This window comes from Sus scrofa, chromosome 1 (genome assembly GCF_054392235.1).
Source record: "Sus scrofa isolate SSC_HxYL_T2T_F1_AM1 chromosome 1, Sscrofa_HxYL_maternal_Yorkshire_Landrace_v2.0, whole genome shotgun sequence".
NCBI lineage: Eukaryota > Metazoa > Chordata > Mammalia > Artiodactyla > Suidae > Sus > Sus scrofa.
Genome location: NC_139383.1, coordinates 200,222,284 through 200,248,005, shown reverse-complemented (window position 1 = coordinate 200,248,005; position 25,722 = coordinate 200,222,284). Strand labels below are relative to the sequence as shown.

Here is a 25,722-nt window from a genome sequence, read left to right as displayed (position 1 = left end):
CCCCATCAGCCCTCTTGACCTAACTGACTTTTATAGAACACCACATCCAACAACTGCAGCACATATATTCTTTTCAAGTGCTAATGGTAAATTCACCAAGATAGAACACATTCTAGGCCATTAAATAACTTTTTGTTTTTTGGTCTTTGTCTTTTTTTTAGGACCTTACCCCCTGCATTTGGAGGTTCCCAGGCTAGGGGGAGAATCAGAGTTGTAGCCACTGGCCTACACCACAGCCACAGCAGTGTGGGATCCGAGCCATGTTTGCAACTTACACCACAGCCCACAGCAATGCCGGATCCTCAACCCACTGAGTAAGGCCAGGGATCGAACCCACAACCTCATGGTTCCTAGTCAGATTTGTTTCTGCTATGGCATGATGGGAACTCCTTAAATAACTCTTAATAAATTGAAGAGGATTGAAATCATAAAGAGTGTCCTCTGATCACATTGGAATTAAATTAGAAACCAATAAGATATTAGGAAAGTCCTTAATATTTAGGCCATGGATGAAAGAAGAAATCATGAGAGAGATTAGAAGATATTTGGAAATGAATTATGAAAATATAGCATATCAGGAATTGCAGTTTGCTGCCAAAACCAGAGCAAAATAATTTTAAATAATTTAATTGACCATTTAAATAATTAAATTAATAAAGAAGAAAGGTCTATAATCAGTGACCTAAAGTCCCACCTTTGAAAGCTAAAAAAAGAACAAAGTAAACCCAAAGTAAGTAGAATTAAAAAATAAGAAAATCAAGGATTCAGTGAAATATACAAAAAATAGAGAAAATTAGCAAAGCCAAACTTGGTTTTAAAAAAAAAATGGACAAAATTTATAAACTCACTTGATTAACAAAGAAAAAGATACGACAGTTTACCTATATTAGGAAAGAAAGAAATTACTATAGCCACAGCAGACAATAATAAGAGAATATTATGAAGTAGAAGACTGGTAAGGGGAAACATTGCTTTCTGCATATTAAAACAACCTGTAAACCTAGGATGATCAAAATGTGATAATGCTACAAGGATTGATAGATTTATCAATGGCATGGGCAATCATGTCTTGAAACAAAAGAATTTGAAATGTGATATAGCTAAGACCACAAATTAGCAGGGATAAATTAGGTATTTGTCTTACACTGTACACCAATAGATATTTTAGGTACATTAAATTTTAAAATATTAACCATAAAATATTTCAGAGAAAATAAAGGTGACTATTTATCAGATCTTAAAAGGAGGAAGGATTCTCTAGGCATAAAACAATGGAAGAAGAGCCAAAAGAAAATAAAAAGGGTTTGGCTTTGGTTACCTACAAAATTTTATGTTAAACTTTAAAAGCAAAATAATAATGTGATATAAAATATTTATAATAATATGATAAAGAATTAAGATCTTTAATATGTAAAGTGCTTAAATGTACCATTAAAATTACTGCCTTAGTAAGACATGGACAGAGTACATTTGGTGAATAGATCAATTCATAGAAAAAGAAATTCAAGTGATTTGAAAATCTCTGGGAGGAGTTCCCACTGTGGTGCAGTGGGTTATGGATCTGGTGTTGTCTTTGCTGTGGCATAGGTTCGATCCCTGGCCTGGCCCAGTCGGTTAAGGATCTGGTTTGCCACAGCTGTGGTGTAGGTTGCAGTTGAGGCTCACATTTAGTCCTTTCCCCGGAAACGTCCATGTGCTGCAAGTCCGGCAAAAAAAAAAAAAATCTCTGGGAAAAATATATGTCCGTATTAATTGTTAAAGAAATATAAATATGTGCATCATAGTATTTATTTGTGATTTACATTAGAAAAAGAAATAGAAAAACCTAAATGTTTAAAACAAAAGAATGAAACTTATATGGCATGTCCATATGGAGGAATATTAAAATTCCTTAAGAATAATAAGGTTTTGGAATAACTGTGACATGGAAAAATGCTCATAATACAATGTTAAAAGGAAAGAGGACAGAAAACTATGTTTCCTTATCTCATTTTTTAAAAAGCCTGTTTTACAGACAAAACAGTGTTGACAGCAAAATTTCATTTGAACTGACATGAAACTATCAAACTTTGTATTATTTTTATAGTTGGGAAAGCAGTACTGATAACCTGATTTGTTAAAGGCCTTCAGAATAAAACAGTTAATTAAAGTTTTAGGTTATATTAATATTCCAAAGTAGGAAGTATCCTAAATATAGTATATGTTGCCTATTAATATTTTATTTATTGTTAAAGTCAATAAGCCTTACTTTAATCTGGCAAAGATAGTTTTGAAGATAGACTTCCTATTAAGTATAATAATATTGTTATGTTTTATATAGAAGATTGCCATTTTTCTACTCTAGTTATGCTTATTAGATGAAGTAAGCTTTAGAGACTAATATAATTGCTGTACTTACTGTTCTACTGATGTCATGAGTAATAGTTAATGGAAATTATTTTTCAGTTTAACGAACATTATTCTGCAGGAAATTTAAATCCTCTCTCATCACAACAAGAAATTGGTAAGTGATTTGAAGTTTGCTATATGTTAACTTCACCCTTTGTATTTAATTTGTCTCTAATTTAGTTTATTTAGTTTAGTTTATTTAGGCATTTAGTTTATTCTTTTTTGTTTTTTTTTCGTCTTTTTGCCATTTCTTGGGCTGCTCCTGCAGCATATGGAGTTTCCCAGGCTAGGGGTCTAATCGGAGCTGTAGCCACGAGCCTACGCCAGAGCCACAGCAACGTGAGATCCAAGCTGCGTCTGCAACCTACACCATAGCTCACGGCAACGCCGGATCCTTTAACCCACTGAGCAAGGGCAGGGACTGAACCCGCAACCTCCTGGTTCCTAGTCAGATTCATTAACCACTGTGCCACGACGGGAACTCTGATTCTTTAAAAATTATTGTTATCTCTGTACCATTCACTAATTATTATTATTATTTTTTAGCAATTTAGCTTCTTCTTTCACTACTCTCCCAAAACTTGCTTTTTCCAGTTCTGCTAATGACTTACCAATTATCAAACATTATGAGTATTTTGTATTTATTGTCATATTCAATCTCTTTGCTGCATTTGATACAGTTGACTAGTCCCATCTTTCTGGAGTTTTTAGATTTGTTCTTATCTCTCTGGTGCTTTTTATTGAATCTTCTTTATTCTTTTATCCCTTGAGTAATTTATTTATTCAACATAGAAATATATGTGTATGTATATATAGTATATTTTATATCAGGTAATACTTTTGGCTCTGGTGATAGAATAGTGGACAAGAATGCAAAGTTCTCATAGAATTTTTATTCTAGTGGGAGAAACTGAAAATAGACAAATAAATGATTATATGTCAGGTTATAAACTAAGCAACAGTTGATATGGGTGTGATTTGGTAGCCTTAGATTTACTTAGCTTTATATAAAGATACAGGATAGGAAATTAACAGAATGTTCAGCATCTTGATCTCATTGAGAGGCCTGCCAGCTAACCCAAATAATCTTTTGTTACTCACCCACATGGGACACGTAAAACTGCTATGGCAAAAGGCATGGTGCCAACAGGTCACATTGACACACAAAAGCTGTAGCCTCAGTTTCCCACCAGTCTTTCAATATTATTCTAATCATGTGGCTCAAGACCCGTATACTAACTCAGAGCTCCTCTAATTCAGATGTGGTCCCATCCAGTAGACTAGACAGACACGGTTCTACATTTACCTTAATTTTGTATCTTCTAAGAAAACAGTGCTCTGAGGAGCTGGACTCCAAGGTCATTCTTCTAGGTGGGCCTGGATTAGCACAGGCTTATTGTTAATTCTGCTTACTTGTGGAGTAAGTATTATGAAGAAAAGTAAAGCAGGGTAAGATTAATAGGGAGTACTGGGATTGGGAAGGTGGTTGCTGTGTTACAAGGGAGTCAGATAAGGCAGTGCTAAAAGACAGCATTTGAGCAGAGACCTGAAGGATGTACAGATACAGGCTAGGGGGATAAGTGTTCTAGGCAGCAGGGTGCAAAGGCCTCGAGATGGGATCATGCTTAGCATGTTCATTGAAAAGCAGCTCAAATGATACAATTTGAATCAAATAAGGAAAGAAAAACTGGTAGAAAATTATATCAGAGAGGTTGGAGGGAGAGCTCTTAGACCATTGAGAACTTTGGGGTATTTTTTTCTGTTTGAAACACTATTGGAGTGTTTCCAGCAAGGACTGAAATGATCTGACAGATTTTAAAAGAGTTGCTCGGCTGTTATATGGAGAACAGAGTGTATGGAAACATGGGGAAATCAGGGAGCTACTAAAATAATACAGTTGAGCACTTATAATTATGAGGATGATATCAGTGGAAGTGGTGAGAAGAAATCAGATTTTTGTGATTAAATTTTCTGAAGGTAGAGTTGTAAGGATTTGCTTATAGACTGGATGTGAGGATTAAGAGAAAAAATGAGAATGATGCCAAGATTTTGACATAAATAACTGTGAGTGGAATTAACATTTATTGAAATATGAAAGACTAAAGAAGTTAATTTTAGATTGACAAAGAGTTAGAAGTGTCATTGAAGAAGCTATGTTACATACCTAAGTGAAAAAAGGAAATTTTATATATGAATCTGGAAATTCAGTCGGATGAGGCATAACTTTTGAAATTATCATAAATAGTTATTAAATGCCACAAGACCATAATAAATCTACCAGTTGTAGACATTCTTTTAATGCCTGCCATCTAAAATATTAAATCTATTTACATTTTTCCCTTTAACACTCTCACTTGACACTCATTCACTTCATTATTTTCAAGTATTATAAAACAGGTGATGACCAGATTCGTATCTTCCCTCCCTGACTTTTCCTAATCCTCCTAAACTCCAGAACGTTTCCCCCCCAGTTTTTTTGAAATAAAATTTTCGTACACCACTGTATAAATTTAAAGTATATAACATAATGGTTTGACATACATATATTATGAAATGATTACTGCAGTTAAGTCTAGTTAGCATCCCTCATCAAATATAAATAAAAAAATTTTTTTTCTTCTTTGTCGCGAGAACTTTTAGGATTTACTCAATGTTTTTTCATATATATCACATAGCAGGTTAACTATGGTCATTATGTTGTACATTACATCCCTTGTATTATTTATCTTAAAACTGGAGGTTTGTACCTTTTGACCATCTTTCCCAGTTTCCCCTCTCCCCACCCTCACCTCAGGTAAGGTGATCACAGATTTGATCTCTTTTTCTGTGAATTTGGTTTTCTTTCTTTCTTTCTTCTTCTTCTTCTTCTTCTTTTTTTTTTTTTTAAAGATTCTGTTTATAAGTGAGATCATACAGTGTCTGACTTATTTCACTTAGCATAATGCTCTGAAGCTCCATCCCTGTTGTTGTCAGTGACAGGTTTTTCTGTTTTATAGCTGAATTGTACTCATGTATTATATGCGTATGCATATTTAGATATTTCAGAGCTGCTTTATCCATTCATTCATCTGTGCACACTTAGATGTTTCCATGTCTTGGCTGTTGTAAATAATGCTGCTATGAAGATGGGGTGGCATATGTCTTTTCAAATTAGTATTTTTGTTTCCTTTGGATATGTTCCCAGAAGTAGAATTGCTGGTTCATATAGTAGTTCCATGTTTAATTTTTTGAGAAACTTCCATATTTTTTCCATAGTGGCTTTACAAGTTTATAATCCTGCCAACAGTTCATAAGGGTTCCCATTTCTATACATCCTCTCCATCATTTGTTATCTCTTGTCTTTTTGATGGTGGTTATTCTGACAGGTATTAGATGATATCTCATTAGGGTTTTAATTTGCATTTCCCCAAGGACTAGTGATGTTGGGCATCTTTTCATGTACCTGTTGGCTATTTGTATATTTTCTTTGGAAAAATGCCCATTCATGTTTTCCCATTTTTAATTGAATTATTTGTTTTTTTAATTGAGTTCTATGAGTTCTTTATATATTTTAGATATTACCCTTTATTGATTATATGATTTGCAAATATATTTTCCATTTCTGTAAGTTGTCTTCTTACATTATTGATTATTTTTTTGGTTGTGCAGAAGCTTTTTAGTTTGATGTAATCCCATTTATTTTTCATTCTGTTGCTTGTGCTTTAGGTGTCATATCCAAAGAAATTGTTGCCAAGACTCTTTTCAAGGATCTTTTTTTCCCTGTATTTTCTTCTAGGAGTTTCATGGTGCTTTGTCTTATATTTAAGTCTTCACTCTGTTCTTAGTTAATTTTTGTGAGTGGTGTAAAATAGGGGTCTAGTTTCATTCTTTTACATGTGACTATCTTGTTTTTCCAGCAGATTATTGAAGAGTCTTTTTTCCACTGAGTATTCTTGGCTCCCTTGTCAAATATTAGTTAATTATGTATGCTTGGGTTTATTTCTGAACTCTAAGTTATGTTACATTGATCTACTTGTCTGTTTTTATATTAGTACCACTGTGTTTTGATTACTAGAGTTCTATAGTATAGCTTGAAATCAGGAAGTATAATGCCTCCCTTTTTGTTCTTTATCAGGATTGCTTTGGCTTTTCTTTTGTGGTTCCATATAGGTTTTTGGATTTTTTTTCAACTTCTGTTAAAAATGCCATTACAATTTTGATATCACATTGAATCTATAGGTGGATTTTGGTAGTATTGGCATTTTAATAATTCTGCCCATCCATGAACATGAGATACCTCTCCATTTATTTTTTTCTTCAACTTTTTTCATCAGTGTCTTATAGGTTTGGGAATAGAGGTTTTTCACTTCTTTGGTTAAGTTTATTCAAAAGATTTAATTGTTTTGGTATGAATGGGATTGTTTTCTTTATTTCTTTTTCAAATAATTTGTTGTGTGTGTATAGAAATGCTACTGATTTTTGTATGTTTATTATGTATCTTGCAACTTTAACAAATTTGTTGTTTAGATATAACAGTTTTTTGGTGGAGTCTTCAGGATTTTCTGTCTCTGTAAATAGAGACAGTTTACTTTTTCCTTTCCAATTTTGATGCCTTTTATTTCTTTTTATTACCTGAGTGCTCTGTTAAGGACTCCTAATTCTATGTTGAATGGAAGTGGTAAGAGTAGGGCACTTTCGTCTTCTTCCTGAACTTGTTCAGTCTTTTGATACTGAGTTTGATGGTAGCTGAGGGCTTATTGTATATGGCCTTTAATATGTGTATTATGTTCAGATGAGTTTCTTCCATACCTGATTTTTAGAAAAGTTTTATCATGAATAGGTTGAATTTGTCAAATGCTTCTTCTGCAAATATTGAGATGATCCTATTATTTTTTCTTTCATTCTATTAATGTGATGTGACATTTATTGATTTGCACACATCAATCCATCTTTGCATCCCAGGTATAAATCTAATTGGTCATAATAGGTTAATGAATGATCCATTTATTTATTTGGTTATTTATTTTATAGTTGATTTACAGTGTTGTGCCACTTTCTGCTGTACAGCAAAGTGACCCAATCATATATACATTCTCTTTCTCATATTAATCTCCCTCATATTCTATCCCAAGACTGGTTATAGTTGCCTGTGCTACACAACAGGACCTTATTGCCCATACATTCTAAATGTAATAGTTTGCATCTACCAACCCCAAACTCCCAGCCTATCCCACTCCCTCCCCCTTCTCCTTTGGCAACCACAAGTCTGTCTTCTATATCTGTATGTATTTTTCTGCTTTGTGGGTAGGTTCATGTGTGCCATATTTTAGATTCTACATATAAGTGATATGGTATTTATCTTTGTCTTTCTGATTTCACTTAGTACGAGAATCTCTAGATGCATCCATGTTGTTGCAATGGCATTATTTCATCCTTTTTTATGGCTGAGTATTCCATTGTACGTATGTACAACATCTTCTTAATCCATTCATCTGTTGATAGATGTTTAGATTGTTTCCATGTCTTGGATATTGTGAATAGTGAGTGCTGCAGTGAAGATAGGGATGCATGTATTTTTCGAATGAAAGTTTTGTCTGGGTATATGCCCAGGTGTGAGACTGCTAGATCATATGGTAGTTCTATATTTAGTTTCCTGAGGAACCTCCACACTGTTTTCCATAGTGGTTGTACCAATTTACATTTCTACCAACAGTGTAGGAGTGTTCCCTTTTCTCCATACCCTCTCTGGCATTTGTTATTTTTAATGACGGCCATTCTGACAGGTGTGAGATGGTATCCCAATGTAGGTTTTTTTTTTTTTTTTTTTTTTTTTGTCTTTTGTCTTTTTGTTGTTGTTGCTATTTCTTGGGCCGCTCCCGCGGCATATGGAGATTCCCAGGCTAGGGGTTGAATCGGAGCTGTAGCCACCCGCCTACGCCAGAGCCACAGCAACGCGGGATCCGAGCCGCGTCTGCAACCTACACCACAGCTCACGGCAACGCCGGATCGTTAACCCACTGAGCAAGGGCAGGGACTGAACCCGCAACCTCATGGTTCCTAGTCGGATTCGTTAACCACTGCGCCACGACGGGAACTTCCCAATGTAGTTTTTATTTGCATTTCTCTAATAATTATTGATGTTGAGCATCTTTTCATGTGCCTAATGAAATGCCATCCATATGTCTTACTTGGAGAAATGTCTATTTAGGTCTTCTGCCCATGTTTTGATTGGGTTGTTTGTTTTTTTGTTGTTGAGTTGTATGAGTTATTTGTATATTTTGGACTAAGCCCTTGTCAGTTGCATCATTTGCAGAGATTTTTCTCCTGTTCTGTGGGTTTTCCTTTTTTTATGGCTTACTTTGCTGTGCAAAAGCTTTTGAATTTAATTAGATTCCAAAAACCTGACAAAGGTACCACAAAAAAGGAAATTACAGACCAATATCACTGATGAACATAGATGCAAAAATCCTCAACAAAATATTAGCAAATAGAATCCAACTCTATATTAAAAAGATCATACACCATCCTCAAGTGGGATTTACCCCAGGGATGCAGTGATTCTTCAGTATCTTCAAATCAATCAGTGTGATACACTACATCAACAAACTGAAGAACAAAAACCATATGATCATCTCAATAGATGTAGAAAAAGCTTTGGACAAAATGCAACACCCATGTCTGATAAAAACTCTCCAGAAAGTGGGCATAGAAGGAACCTGCTTCAACAGAATAAAAGCCATATATGACAGACCCACAGCTAACATTCTCAATGGTGAAAAACTGAAAGCATTTCTGTGAATATCAGAAACAAGGATGTCCACTTTCATCACTGTTCTTCAATATAGTTTTGGAAGTCCTAGCCATGGTAATCAGAGAAGAAAAAGAAAGGGAATCCAAATTGGGAGTTCCCGTTATGGCTCAGGGGAAACAAATTTGACTAGCATCCATGAGGATGCAGGTTTGATCCCTGACCTTGCTCAGTGGGTTAAGGATCCGGCAATGCTGTGAACTGTGGTGCAGGTCACAGATGCAGCTTGGATCTGGCATTGCTGTGGCTGTGGTGTAGGCCAGCAGCTATAGCTCTGATTTGACCCCTAGGCGCCCCCCTTCCCAAACAAGACAAAAAAAAAAAAAAAAAAAAAAAGGAATCCAAATTGGAAAAGAAGTGAAACTATCACTTTTTTCAGATGACATGATAGTATCTGTACTTAGGAAATCCTAAAGACACTACCCGAAAACAGAGTCCATCAATGAATTTGGTAAAGTTGCAGGATACAAAATTAATAACCAGAAATCTATTGTATTTCTATATACTAACAGTGAAAGATAAGAAGGAGGAATTAGGGAAACCACCCTATTTACTATTGCATCAAAAAGAATAAAATACCCAAGTAAACCTACCTAAAGAGACAAAAGACGTGTGTTCTGAAAACCATAAGATGCTGATGAAAGAAATCGAAGATGACACAAACAAATGGAAAGATTTACTATGCTCTTGGATTGGAAGAATCAATATTGTCAAAATGACTATATTACCCAAGGCAATCTATAGATTCAGTGCAAATTACCGATGACATTCTTCATAGAACTAGAACAAAATATTTTAAAATTTGTATGGAAACACAGAAGACCAATTGCCAAAGCAATTTTGAAAAAGAAAAATAGAACCAGAGGAATCAGGCTTCCTGACTTCAGACTATACTATAAAATAGTCTGAAGTATTGCAGTTATCAAAATGGTATGGTACAGCACAAAACAAGAAATACAGATCAGTGGAACAGGATAGAAAGCCCAGAAATAAACCCAGGCACCTGTGGTCAACTAATCTATGACAAATGAGGCAAGAACATACAGTGGATAAAAGACAATCTCTTTAACAAGTGATGCTGGGGAAACTGAACAGCTACCTGTAAAAGACTGAAATTAGAGCATTCTCTAACACTACATGCAAAAATAAATTCAAAATAGATTAAAGACCCAAATGTAAGGCCAGATACTATAAAACTCCCAGAGGAAAACATAGGCAGAACACTCTTTGACATAAATTGCAACAACGTCATGTTTGATCCACCTCTAGAATAATGAATTACCCTTTTAATGTGCTGCTTAATTTGGTTTGCAAGTATTTTATTGAGAATTTTTAAAAAATCTGTATTCATCAGAGATACTGGTCTGTAGTTTTTTTTGTTTTGTTTTGTTTTTTTCCTTTTTCTAGTGGTATCCTTGTCTGGCTTTGATATGAAGGTAATGCTGGCCTCATAAAGTAAGTTTGGAAGTGCTCCCTCCTCCAGTTTTTTTGAGGAGTTTGAGAAAGATTAACATATATTCTTCAAGTATTTGGTAAAATTCACCAGTGAAGCCATTTTGTAATTATTTATAATGTGTGATTGATATCTCTTTATATCTAAGACATTTGTTGACATTAAAAACTGAATAAATCTGAAATCAAACTTGTTATTCTGATGTATTTAATGGTATCTCCATTATTCTAGTTGCCAAGACTCAGAACTTCGGTAATAATTTAAACTTCTTTCTGTACTTTATGGCTAATCTTCAAGTATTATGAGTTATTTCTCCAAAAAAAATATTTTCTTTCCTATTTTCATTTTATTGAAATCATTATATTTCCAACTCTTATTACCATTCACTTGCGCTATTTTTTCGGTAACATCGTAATTGATCTTTTCATTTTTTTAAGCTTATTTATGGATAATACCCCAGTTACTCTTCCTTATGCTTAATATTGGCCATCTCATTGCCCTGGTTAAATACCTTTAGTGGCTCCCCATGGAGCAACAGATGATGCTCCTAGTTTCTAACTAGCTGCTACGCCTTTTATCTTATAAGAATAATCTGTGCTTTGGCCAAACTGAAGAACTCGTTGCATCCCAAATATGCCTACACTCCCTTACCCACTTTTTTCTTCCTGAAGTCCTCAGCTTCCATCTCTTTTTAACCATCTTTCAAGACCAAGTTCTCTTCCATAAGGCCTTTTATTTTCCCTTTTAACATTCCTTTCCAAAAAGATCTCTCCCTAAAAGAGACTGGGTGAGGAATATTCCTAAAACCATAAAAACTTGGGACTCTGATTGCCTACCAGAAAGTAAAGAGGAAGTTATCTGAAGACTAACTTAGTCTATGAAAACTTTGCAGATCAACACCAGACTTGCAGCAATTGGAACTGACTTTCCAGTAGTCATTTTTAAAACAAAATAAAAGTGAAGTATCTGTATTTAATTAGATTATTTCTAGATATGAGACTTCTGCACATACTATTACAAATTGTAAATTTTGAAGATTTTTTCTGAATTTTTAGTCATTGTTACAAAGAAATAAAATTTATTTTCTATTTTGGGAAAAAAACCCAAACCTCTCCCTCATTTTTCTGAATGTCTCCTTTTTTTTTTTTTTTTTTTTTTTTCCTTAGGGCCTCACCCACAGCATGTGGAAGTTCCCAGGCTAGGGGTCAAATCAGAGCTATAGCTGCCAGCATGTGCCACGGCCACAGCAATACAGGATCCAAGCTGTGTCTGTGACCTAAACCAGAGCTCATGACAATGCAGGATCCTTAACCCACTGAGCGAGGCCAGGGATCAAACCCATATCCTCATGGATACTAATCAGATTCGTTACCACTGAGCGACGATAGGAACTCCTTAAAATACTTTTTTTTTTGTATTTTACCATGTGTTGTTATTTATGAATATATGTCAAATCTTTTCTAATCACAGGTTCTTTAAGGGCAGGGACTGTGTTTTGTTTAACCTTTGAGTTCTCTACAACACCTAGGCTACACAGTGGTATTGCACAGTAATGCATAATTTTATTTACAGTGATCATAGTAGTTTTATGAAGACTTCATATGAACTTCTTTTCTTCTGAAATTAAAATAATGTCAGATTAATTCTTTTCAAAGGGAGATTCAAGATTTTTAGTTCTCTGTGGATCTATAGCTGTCATAGCTATTTTTCTTTAAGTCTTATAGATATGTACTGAAAGCAATGGAAAAATAAAATGAAAAGGAGAACTCCAGGATCAGTCTGTTCAGCTGTCCATGCCTCCATCCATCTCATCTATTCATCTGCTCATCCACCTCTCCACATTCTTTCTGGTTGGCTGAGCTTTATTTAGCATAAAGTAACTGAGATTTTGAAAATATATGAAATTTCAAAGTGATACAAAGTATATTGTTTTGCCTAATGTACTAATTAAATTGGTTCTCTATGGAAAAATATTGCTGCTTAAAAGACTTATTTCAAGTAAGTCTTCAGATTACTACAGACTTTAAATTGTTTAAGAATTAAAAATTATAAGTAAGATATTGAAAATATATTTTTATAATTAAAGTCTTAAATAATTAATGAAAAACAATATTTTTCCTTAATGACTTCTGGGAATCATCAACCAAGTAATTCTTTATGTAAAGTTGATTTCAGAAATTCCTTTTAAAACCATAAAACCCTTTTTCTCTGTTCTGTCAATTTCTTTGAACAGTGCCTTGTATGGTATATTATAGTTACTTAATAATAGTTGAATAAATTTGACTTATACAATCTCTCTCAGATCCAGCATTTCTTTCTCCATTCCCTTTTCTGTGATTTTAGGTAAGGCCAGGCTTTCATCATCTCCTTCCTATTAAATCCATTTCTAAACATTTTCCTATTTGTTTTAGTCTTTCTATACATTCTTGCCTGAGTAACCCTTATAAAGTAGTTCAAATCTTGTCATATCTCTGCTTGAAGACTTTTAATGACTTCATGTTACCTACCAAATAAAGTTCACATTATGTAGTTTGAAATTTAGGCAGTCTTTCCAAGCTCAGTTTCATTAACTGCCTTTTGATAATTCTTTGTTACTTCTCAATGCACTTATAAGCTGAATTCTGTTACCCTTATGTTTTCTGTGTACACCTATTTCTTTGCTTGTGTTATTCTTTTCATTTAATGTTTTTTATTCCTCTTTTGCCTTATATATACAAGTTATTTGTATACTTGCATTCAGATTACATCAAAGTAGGGTTTAAATTTGAACCTGTTTAACCTTCCACAGTATAAAGGACAATACTTTGCACATAAGAGAAAAACAGTTAACTGATTTGGGGAATTTCAGTTGTGGCTCAACAGAAACAAATCTTGACTAGCATCCGTGAGAACACGGGTTTGATCCCTGGCCTTACTCAGTAGGTTAAGATCCAGCATTGCCATGAGCTGTGGTTTATGTCACAGATGCAGCTTGGATCTGGCATTGCTGTGGCTATGGGTGTAGACCAGCGGCTACAGCTCTGATTTGACCCCTAACCTGGGAATCTCCATATGCCACAGGTGTGGCCCTAAAAAAACAAACAAACAAACAAACAAAAAAACAACAAAAAAAGAAAATCTGATTCAGTACTACCCTGTTTATTGTATACTGTAATTTTGTAGGTTATGCAAACTGTGTAACATGAATAGCATGATATTATAATGTTTATCTTCCTTAGGAAACTTATTTGGGAAGCCAGAAGGAGAAGATGCCTTTACTTTTTCTTTTCCATCAGACTCTTCAACTCACATATTTGGAGCTGGAAGAGATGATTTTAGTTTTCCCTTTCCATTTGAACAGGATCAAAACTCAGCACCTTCTTCTGTAAAAGGATTTTCATCCTCCTCACAAAATACCACACAATTTACTTTTTTTTGAACTAGTTGCTAATTTATTGAATTATTTTACTACTCTCTAATCATCTAGGGCATAAATTTACATTATGCTTAAGCTATGAAGATCACTTTCTTTTGTTGATTAAAGAAATAATGGGTTACCGTAGTTACATTTTTTGATTATATTTATTTAACTATTGAAGGAAATTAAGATGTTTTCATCTACTTTTGTTTTTATTTGCAGCATTACCTGTCATTATTTTCTTTTGGTTTTGATTTTGTAGGCTTATATTCATACAGAACCAGTGCTTCACTGCTGCAGTATAAGGAGTGGTACATTAATCATCTCAAAGAATTTATGTTATTGATAGTGAATAATATGTGCTATTTTCCTCTAATATAACACAAATTCAAATATAATCAGTAATTCTAATATCTTTAATAGAAGGAAATTAAATGTGAAAAGCTAGAGTAATTTCTTAAAATTGGATGGCTGCATTAATGGTAATACTGTTAATATATAGCTTTACTTAAACCTTTTTGAAGAACATTTATAATTTTGTTTCCTGTCTTCAACAAAAAATTCATCTTTGTTTTATATGCCTTATTTGCTTGTCAATTATATAGCTTAAATGAAGATAACTAAAATTTGATGAAATTATATAAACTTATTGCTCAATATCTTTGTATTTTGTGCTTTTTAAAACTAGCTTGTATTGAGTTATCAAGTAATAAAAAATCTGAATCTGTATTTTGATGTATGACTATTGACAGATTTTAAGTCTCACCCTGTTTTCTTTCCCTTCCCCACCCCCCATATCTGGTCAATCTGATAAGAAAGCACAGGTATTCCCTCCTTTGGCTCCAATGGTAAGTTCAAACCATGTATAGGAACTCTTGCCTTGGTTGACCCCTCCTCACCGTAAAAACCTAAAGCCAGTCTCCTTTCTCTGTTCTATCAAGCCATTTTTGTACTAGTTTGGAGGCCTGCTCTGCTCTCTCCAGAAAATGTTATTATGTGTGTAATAAACTTTTTCATGCTCTATAGTAGTGTGTGGTGTCATCAATCTCAACATCCAAACCAAATTTGGGGTGAAAATCAATCTTACTTCTTCAGGGTGTCCATATCACGATTGTATTAAATTAAGCCTTTCCAAACTTTTTAGAAATCAAAAAGATGATGTAACTAATAGTAGAAAGAACGTAAGGAAACTTTAATCTGTGTGTTCTTGTTTGTTTGTGTTTTTGTTTTGTTTTGTTTTTTAGGGCCTCACCTGTGGCATATGGAGGTTCCCAGGCTAGGGGTCAAATCGGAGCTACAACCCCCAGCCTATGCCACAGCCACAGCGTTGCAGGATCCGAGCCTTATCTGTGACCTACACCACAGCTCATGGCAATGCCAGATTCCCAACTCACTGATTGAGGCCAGAGATCAAATCCATAACCTCATGGTTCTTAGTTGGATTCATTTCCGCTGTGTCACAACAGGAACTCCTGATCTGTGCTTTTAAAAACCTTTAACGCCTGGTTGAAAGATGAAAATTTGTTAAGCTGTAATTTTTCTTTTTATGTCAACTATTTTATTGATCTTGTGACTTAATTGGTAGTTTTAATGTAATAAAACATTGGCCATATATGGAAAGAATAAAAATATAAGTGGGTTGTTATTTAGTAGGAGGTTCAAAATTGGTTTAGTCTTGAGAGCCACACTGATTCCATGGTGTATTTTTACTGTAAATAGAGAACTGTGTAGCATACCAATATGGTTAGACTTATCGTGTATCAATAAAAGAAGTAAAATTAAAATTGTCACAGTGTATGTGACATTTTGAGGACATATAAAAGAGCTAAAAGATAGTCTTATACTTAAGGGACTTACAATTTAGTTGAGACAAAACTTAGGAAACAATAAAAACATATTAGGATAAAATAGTTGGTAATCAAATTCTGTTGTCTATAACTTTTTCTCTGCTAGAGAAGAGATTGAGTGCCTTAAGAGCAAAGAAAGATCATCATGGACTGAAAAGCTTGGGGAGGATTCATCAAAGAAATGGGATTTGAATCGGGACTTTAAAGGTATGTAGACTGTAAAATTCTTGAATATAAAATTGATGTCTTTTTTTTTTTTTTTTTTGTCTTTTTTTTGCTATTTCTTGGGCCGCTCCTGCGGCATATGGAGGTTCCCAGGCTAGGGGTCCAATCGGAGCTGAAGCCACCGGCCTACGCAAGAGCCACAGCAACTCGGGATCCGAGCCGCATCTGCAGCCTACACCACAGCTCACGGCAACGCCGGATCGTTAACCCACTGAGCAAGGCCAGGGACCGAACCCGCAACTTCATGGTTCCCAGTCGGATTCGTTAACCACTGCACCACGACGGGAACTCCTGATGTCTTTTTTAAGCTTTACATTTTTTATTGCCTAATTTTAGTGTCTAGTGTTTAATAGGATTTCATTAAAAACTTGTTGAATTTATAGAGCCGAACTGAATTGGTAAAGGAGGCAGGGAGGACTCTCTAGGTAAGGGAAGTAAATGAACAAAAGAAAAATTCAGTCACAAATTTAATATGTGTGGAGGAAATTCAAGAATAGGCCTAATTGGAGTGGAGAATAATGTTAGAAATTGAGTTTAATAGATACAGTAGGACTGATTATAGAGGATCTTCAAGTGTTTTGACTTGATTTCTGAGGCCGGTAAGGAATTTGCTTCTTAAATGCCAGATTGCAAGAAAAAAGAAATGGCTAAGAAAGATTAAATAAACAATACAATTAGAGTTGTGAGAAATTAGAGTTAAACCAATTAGGAGGCAGTTGCACTGATCCAGGATATGCAGTGATATTTCAGGTGATAATAACTGATTTTCTTGTTATTTGATGCTCCTAACACCCAAAACTGGGAAAGTATACCTTAAGTATACTTAATTTAATGGAATACCATCTAGGTAAAAGGAGAAAAGAATCAGAGTTATTTGGTTGTGTTTGAATGTCCTGGGTCCTCCTACTGGTGGAAGCATGTGTAGTGTTTCTAATACAGATCACAAAAATAACTTTGTATAACCAAATAGCCTTCTAAAGATAATTTTTAAAGAGAAATCTTCCCCTTAAGATAAATGAAATTTGCTGTAATCTTTAGAATAGGAATTTGTCTCCATTTCTACTCAATAAGATTTCAGAAATATGGGGTGCAATTCCAGAGCCTTCTCTCATCTAGTCCAACAGTTAACACTGCATAGCGAATTATGTTTAAGAAAAAAAGATTTTAATATGATCAGTCTTTTTTCTCTATAATTAGGAAAGATGGTCTCAGTATATGAGAGGAATATTCCCAAATCACTCCAAACTCTGATTTATCCTCAAAGGAGCACATGGTAGCTACTGGAGTATCACTACTTCTCAGTGGGCAAAGCCAGGCTGTCTCAGAATACAGGGCAAGGAGACAGGTATATGTATGCTAAACAATCTATACATACATGTGTGTCTATTATTTAATGAAATACATGCTCAGAACAAAACAAAACAAAACATGAACTTATACAGATAATTCCAGCAACATGAAGGTTATTCTTGTATCCCCTTTCACTGATTTGTAACTTCTTTCTCTGATAATGAGAAACCTGGCTTTTATTATCTGTAATTTATTTACTTTCTTATTCAACCCTAGGATATATATAAAGTAGTTTCAGAATTGTGAACTCAGACCTTGTGAGAACTTTGTCAATTAGGGCATATTAGTTTTCTATGGCTGATGTAGCAAATTACCACAAACTTAGTGAATTGAAAAAACAAAAATTTATTCTCTCACAATTGAAAGTCCAAAACTGTTTTTACTGGACCAAAATCAAGGGGTCAATCCAAGAATAAGATATAACAATTGTAAATATATATGCACCCAACATAAGAACATCTCAGTATATAAGGCAAATGTTAACAGACATAAAAGAAGAAATTGACAGTAACATAGTAACAGTAGGGGACTTTATACAGGCCTTAAATGACACTTTAGACTGGATGGACCTAATTGATATTCATAGAGCATTCCATCTGAAAGTAGCAGGATATAAATTCTTATCAAGTGCACTTGGAACATTCTCCAGGATACATGCTAGGACACAAAGCAAGCCTAGGTAAATTTAAGAAAATTGAAATCACATCAGGCATCTTTTCCAACCATAATACTATGAGATTAAAAATCAGTTACAAGTAAGAAACTGCAAAAAGCACAAACATGTGAGGGCTAAACAGTGTGTTACTAAACAACCAGTTGGTCATTGAATAAGTCAAAAGAAGAAATATATCTAGAAACAAATGAAAATAATGTGATGATCCAAAACTATGGTATACAACAAAAACAGTTCTCAGAGGGAGGTTTATAGCAGTACAAATTTACCTCAGGAAACAGGAAAATTCCCAATTAACAACCTATCCTTACACCTAAAACAACTAGAGAAAGAAGAACAAACAAAATTCAAAGTTAAGTGAAGGAAATATAAAAATAAGAGCAGAAATAAATGATGTGGAGACTAATAAAACAATAGAAGCAATCAATGAAACAAATAGCTGAGTCTTTGAAGAGATAACCAAAATTGATAAACTTTTATAATCATCTTATTGTTTTTTTTTTAAAAAAACATTTCATCTGCCATGTACTTTTTCTTCTTTCCCTTCTTGGACTCCAATTATATGTATTTTAAATCCTCTATATTGTCTACAGCTCCTGGATACTCTCAACTCTTTTTCTTCTGTGCTTTAGTTAGTATAATTTCTATAGACTTATCTTCAAATCCTCTATTTACTATGTTGTGCCAAATCTGCTGATGGACTCATCATTCTTCGACGTTCTTACCATGTTTTTCTTTTCTAACATTTCCATTTGATTCTGTCTTACAGTTTTCATTTCTCTGCTAAAATTACCCATTTGATCCTGCATGTTGTCTATATTTTAAATAGAATCTTTTTAACATTCGGTTCATTGTTAAATTCCCTAAAACATTGTTCCAGTATCTGTGTCATATTTGAGTCTGATGATTGCTTTGTCTCTTGGGGGTGTGTTTTTATTTTTTCTTTTTCATATGCTCTGTAAGTTTTTTTGGTCTAAGCTCCTTTGTTGCAAAGAAAATAAGTTTTTATGCTTCAAAATGGGACAGTTTTTCTTTTGCCACACCTTTAGTATGGTGGTTTTTGTTCAGCTATTTAGGAGTTTGACTTGGCTTGAGATTCTTGATAGGGCTCCCTTCAATGTACCCCAGACTTTAATTCCTCAAGTGACATCATGTGTTTAGGATGTTAGCTTGTTCTCCAGAGAGTTTTTTCCCTCAACACTTGTATCCTCAGCTTTAGGTCTTTCCTTTGTGTGGAATCTGCAAAAGAGTATATTTTATTAAGCCCATGCTTATTAACTTGGTTGTAGGGAGTAAAGGAGGAAGGAGCATTCTCCTAATTAAGCTTTGTCTTAGAGAGACCTAAATCATTGGGTCTCAGGGGTGTGGTCTTATTGTTCCTTTCCTGCCTCTGGCATTGTTCGGAGCCCAGCAGATATTCCTGCCATTTCCCTCATCACAGAATTTTTTCCACATTCCCTTCCCTCAGATTCAATGGATTTTTGCCAGTGCTTTATGAGCGACAGTGTTGCCCTTCCATGCCCAGATCAAAGTACATAGGGGAGTTAGAAGTATAGGTTACTAGTAGACTTCTGTGTGTCCCTCTTGCTTCAGCTACTGTTCTCCACCACAAGGGAGATTTTCTCAGGACTTTCTTAGACTTTTCCATGAGCACCTGGTGGGATTGTGGAGTAAAGACCTGTAAGATGGTTAAGACTTCTCAGTGGCTTAACTCTCTCTATTTATACCTAGCTGAACTCCTTAAATTTGCCAATTTGCATTTTGTACAGATGTCTAGCTTCATCTTCTTCACTTAAGCTAGTGCTCATATCTGGTGTCTCCCTGTAGGCTTCTGTCTCTCTTTAGATTTTGGCCACTTGGTTGCCCTCAGAACTTTGATGTGTTCAAGAAAAGTTGTGAACTTAGTGTTTGTTTGTCTTTTTGTTGTTGTTATAAGGCTAGGGGAAATGCTCCTTCTAGCTCTGCATCTCACAGTGGATTTGAATTGGGAGAGATATAAAGTGTATTTTTCAAAGTTTAATGTAGATGTTGAATAGTATAAAGTTGTTCATAATATTTCCTTATTATCCTTTCAGGTCTGTAGTGATAATGTATCTTTCACTTGTGATTTTTTTTTTTTTTTGGAGAATATCAACTTTGTTGGTGCTTTCAGAGAAAATTAATTTTTTCTATTTTCTATTTTGTTGATATCTGCTTTTATTTTATTCTTTCTACTTTGAGTCTACATTGGTCTCCTTTTTCTAGCTTTTAAAGACACAAATGTAGATCATTTATTTTATTCCTTACTTCTTTCTGATACAGTTGACCCTTGAACAGTATGGTAGTTAGGGGCGACCCTCTGCACAGTTGAAAATCCAGTATAACTTTACAGTTAGCCCTCCATATCCATAGTTGCACAACCAACCCCAGATCATGTAGTACTTTGGTACATACTTACTGAAAAATATTTGTGAGTAAGTGGGCCAGCACCATTCAAACCTGCGTTGTTTAAGGGTCAACTGTGTGAGCATTTAAAGCTATAGATTTCACTCTAAGCACTTCTTCTAGCTGTTTCCCAGAAAATATATTTTTCCCTTATCAGTTATTTCAAAGTATTTCTTAAGTGTCTCAGTTTCCTCTTAAGCCTATGAATTATTAAGAAGTATATTGTTTAATTTCCAAATATTGTGAGTTTTTATAAATATCTTATTTTTATTGATATATAATTTAATTCCATTGGAATCCATTCAGAGTATAATTTCCACTCTTTTACACTTGAGACATGTATGGTCCACATTCATATATCTTTGTAAACAAATTTTGAGTACTTGAAAAGAGTGTATATTTGGCAATTGTTGAGTATAATATAGTAATCTCCATCAGTTAGGTCAAGGTGTTTTATGGTATTGTGCAGATCATCTTTATCTTTGCTCTCAATTGCTGAGAAAAGACTGTTAAAAACTATGTGTTTCTGTCTATTTCTGCCTTAATTTTGTTCATTTTTGTCTCATGTATAAAATATTGTTTAATATACATTATAATTGTTATATCTATCTGATGAATTGACCCTTTTATCATCATGAAATCTCTCCCTTTAACTCTACCAAGACTCTTTTTCTCAGATTCTCCTTTATCTGATATTAGCATAGGTCCTCTAGCCTTCTTACTATTGTTCTCAAGATATATCTTCTCCATTTATTTTCAACCTTTCTGCATAGTTATATTTAAAGTATATCTCTTACAGATTGCAAGATCTATCTATATCTTTCTTTTAAATTCATTCTAATTTCTTTTAAATTCATTCTAATAATCTCTGAACATACTCTGTTTAATAGTCCCACATAATATTGTGGTTTTGTCTCATTGGTCAGAATGAAGTTATCACATGGCTCTACCTAACTTCAAGGGAAACAGAGATGTGGACTTTTAGTTGAGCACATTACTCTGGGTTTATTAGTATGGAAGAAGAGGAAACTGGATATTGAGAAGTAATTCATTGCATATTACTGGCTTTTTTTGTTTTGTTTCTTTATTTCGATAACAGTAAATTATAGGACTTGATAATATATATTCTACCATACTCCCCATACTTCATAATATATTCTTGGGTATATTTCTTCTTATGCTCAAGTATGTCCTTCAAGAGTGTTTTCCAGGATGATCCTTGAATAGTAAACCTTCTGAGGCCTTTTAGTTCTGGGAACACATTAATTTTTCTTTTTTATGTATTTTTTAAAATTAAATTTCTTTTTCTTTTTTTAAAATTAAGGTATAGTTAAAATATTATGTTCATTTTAGGTGTACAGCGTAGTTTTGACACCTATATATATTATGAATTGATCATCATGGTAAGTTTAGTAACCATCTGTCACTGTACAAAGTTATGATATTATTTACTGTATTTCCTATGTTGTATATTACACCTCTGTGACTTGAATATTTTATAACTGTAAATTTGTACTCTTTGATCCTCTTCACCTGTTTTGCCCACCCATCCTCTTCTATGACAGTCACCAGTTTATTTTCTTTATCTATGTGTCTGTTTCTGTATTGTTTTGTTTGTTTTGTTTTTTAGATTCACATGTAAGTGAAATAATATAGTATTTGTCTTTCTCTGTTTGACTTATTTCATTTAATGTAATGCCCCTAGGTCCACTCATGCTGTTGCAAATGGCAAGATTTAATTCTTTGGAGTAATACTCCATTGTATATACATAGTCCAAATTTTTGTTTATTTATCAGTGAGCACTTAGGCTGCTTTGTATCTTGGGTATTACAAATAATACTGCAATGAACATTGAGATGTGTATTTTTTAATTAGAGTTTTCATTTTCTTTGGGTGAATACCCAGAGGCAGAACTTCTGGGTAATATGGTAGTTCTGTTTTAATCTTTTCAGGAACCTCCATGTTGCTTTCCATAGTGGGTACATCAGTGTACATTCTCAGCCGTGGTACACAGGGTTCCCTTTTTTCTTCATCCTTCCCCAAACCCGTTATTTCTTGTCTTTTTGGTAATAGCCATCCTGAAAGGTGTAAGGTGATACCTCACTGTGGTTTTGATTTGCCTTTCTCTGATGATTTTAGTGATATTGAGCATATTTCATGTGTCTTTTGACTGTTTTTATGTCTTTCCCCAATTTAAAATTGGGTTGTTTGTGGTTTGTTTGTTTGTTTGCTTTTTTGATAGTGAGATGTGTGAGTTCTTTATATGTATTGGATGTTAACTCCATATCAGATACATCATTGCAAATATCAGTTTGGTATGTTGCCTCTTTATTTTGTTGATGGTTTCCTTCACTGTGCAAAGTTTTTTAGTAGTTCCATTCATTTATTTTTGCTTTTGTTTCTCTTGCCTAAGGAGAGACAGATCCAAAAAAACATTGCTAAGACTAACATCAAAGACAATACTGTCTATCTTTTCTTCTAGGAGATTTATGGTTACAGGTTTATATTTGTCCTTAATTCATTTTGAGTTTATTTTTGTGTATGATGTAAGAAAATAGTCCAAGTTGATTATTTTGCATGTTGCTGTTCCATCTTTCCAACATCATTTATTTAACCAGCTGTATCTTCTTGCTTCCTTTGTCATTGATTAATTTGGCTGTATAAATATGGATTAATTCCTAGGCTCTCTATTATGTTGCATTGATTTATGTGTCTATTTTTGTGCCAGGATCATATTGTTTTGGTTACTACAACTTTGTAGTATAGTTTGAAACAGGGAGCGTGATAACTCCAGCTTTGTTCTTTCTCAAGATTATTTTAGCCATGTGGTTCTATTATGTTTCCGTACAAATTTCAAAATTATTCATTCTAGTTCTGTGAAAAATGCCGTTGGATTTTTTGTAGGAATTGCATTGAATCTGTGGATTGCCTTGAACAGTATGGTCATTTAACAATATTGTTTCTTTCAACAAACACAGCATATCTTTCCATTTGTTTCTGTCATCTTCAGTTTCTTTCATCAGTGTCTCATAGTTTTCTAAGTATAGGTTTTTAAGCTATGTGTATATGGTTCTTGTTTTTTAATGTATTCAGCCACTCTGTGTCTTTTGATTGGAGTATTTAGTACATTTACATTGAAGGTAATTGTTGATAGGTATGTACTTATTGCCATTTTGTTTACTGCTTTCTCATTGTTTTGTAGTCTTTTTTGTTCCTTTCTTCTTTTTATTTTTTCCCTTGTGATTTGATGACTATCTTTAGTATTATGTTTGAATTCATTTCTTTGTGTGTATATGTATCTGTTATAGATTTTTGGTTTGTGGTTGTTTACATATTGTGATGTTTATATATAACAATATATGTTGATAAATTGATGATATCTTAAGTTTGAATTCATCTAAACCCCTACATTTTTACTCCCCTCATCCACATTAAATGTTGTTAACATCGTATTTTACATTTTTTTGGTTTTGTATATCCCTTAACTACTAATTGTGGATACATGTAATTTTACCTTTTAACCTTTCTACTTGCTTTATAAGTAGTAAAAATATACAGTATTACTGTTACTGTATATTTGCCTTTATCAGTGAGATTTTCCAATTCAATTTCATATTTCTAGTTGTAGTCTTTTCTGCTTAGGGAAGTCCTTTTAACCTTTCTTGTAAAGCCAGTTTGCTGGTGATGAGCTCTTTTAGCTTTTGTTTGCCTATGCAACTCTTTATCTCTCTCTAAAATCTTAATGATAGCCTCTCGGGTAGAGTATTCTTGGTTGTAGGTGTTTTAATTTCATCATTTTGAATGCCACTCCCATCTGGCCTGAAAAGTTTCTGCTGAAAAGTCTTGCAGGAGTTCCTTTGTATGTAAGGGGTTGCTTTTCCCTTGTTGCTTTTAAGATTCTCTCTTCATCTTTTATTTTTGACATTTTAATTACAATGTATCTTGGTGTGGACCTCTTAGAGCTCCTTGTGTTTGGGATTCTCTGCTTCTGGAATTAGATGTTCTGTTTCCTTTTCCAAGTTAGGAAAACTTCATCTATTATATCTTCAAGTAATTTCTCTGCCCCTTTCTCTCTTCTCTTTATGGGACCCCTGTATCATGAATGTTAGCACAGTTGATGTGAAAGTGATCTCTTAAACTATTCTTGTTTTTAAAAAAATGCTTATTTTTTTCTGTTCACTCAGATGATTTTCACTATTGTGTCTTTTAGTTTTCTGACCTGTTCCTCTGTGTTTTCTAACCTGCTGTTGTTTCCCTCTAGTGTATTTTTTATTTCAGTTTGTGTTCTTCATCTCTGTTTGGTTCTTCTTTATATTTTCTAATTCTTAAGTTAAACTTCTCACTGTGTTCATCCATTTTTCTTCCAAAGTTTGTTGAGCCTCTTGGTGGTCATTACCTTGAACTTCACTTAGTTCTGTGATTTTTTCTTGTTCCTTCATTTGGAACATATTCCTGTTTCCTTGTTTTGCCTAATTCTCTCCTTACTTCTGTGTATCAGTAGATTGGTTACATTTCCCAATCTTGGAGAATTGGCCTTATGTAGGAGACATGCTGTAGGGTTCAGCAGTGTACTCCTCTTAAGTCACTAGAGCATTATGCTTGGGGTGCCCCCATGTGGGCTGCCTGGGCCCTTTAGTTGTGGCAGGGATAGCTACTGAGAACACACTGTTAGTCAGGGCCAGCCTCTGGCCTGGTTGTCTGCCAGGCAGCACCTCATGCAGTGACTCCAGCCCACTGATTGGTGGGGCCCAGAGAGGCCAAGGGCTGGTGCCCATCCACTGGTACATGGGCCCAGGTTCTAGTGTAGCTGGCTCCATGCTGGGGGTCCTCGGCCTGATCCCAGCCTGCTAATTGGTAGGTAAGCTCCTGGTACTAATAGGCTAGAGGAGGTTTCCAAAATGGCACTTGCCACACCAGTATCCTTGTGATGTAACAAGCTCCCCAGTATGACTGCCGCCAATGTCTGTGTCCCCATGGGGAATCCCAGTTGCCTCCTGCTGCTCTGGGAGGCTCTCCAAAATTAAAAAGTGGATGACTTAGGCCTCTTTCAAATTACTGCACCTGTACTGGATCTTGGAGAGTGTGGGATTTTGTGTATGTCTTTTGAGAGTAGAGTCACTGTTTCCTGCAACCCTTTAGCTTTCTTTTAGTCTTCGAAGCCAGATGTTCTGAAGACT

At 34.5% G+C, this 25,722-nt stretch overlaps 1 protein-coding gene across 47 annotated transcripts in view; it reads left to right on the top strand.

Annotated features, from left to right (window-relative positions):
• C1H14orf39 (chromosome 1 C14orf39 homolog) overlaps positions 1–25,722 on the top strand; it is a 259,890-nt gene that overhangs the window by 195,555 nt on the left and 38,613 nt on the right. For 38 of the 47 annotated variants that reach the window (XM_084982555.1, XM_084982634.1, XM_084982646.1 and 35 more), the window contains 2 exons: positions 2,446–2,503; positions 13,847–15,046. In XM_084982555.1, coding sequence (XP_084838681.1) covers positions 2,446–2,503; positions 13,847–14,046 — 258 coding nt within the window. In that variant the 3' untranslated portion in view covers positions 14,047–15,046. Of the gene's footprint in view, positions 1–2,445; positions 2,504–13,846; positions 15,047–15,978; positions 16,080–25,722 lie in introns of those variants that run through there. The other 9 variants (XR_014820213.1, XR_014820210.1, XR_014820212.1 and 6 more) reach the window with 5 other exon arrangements.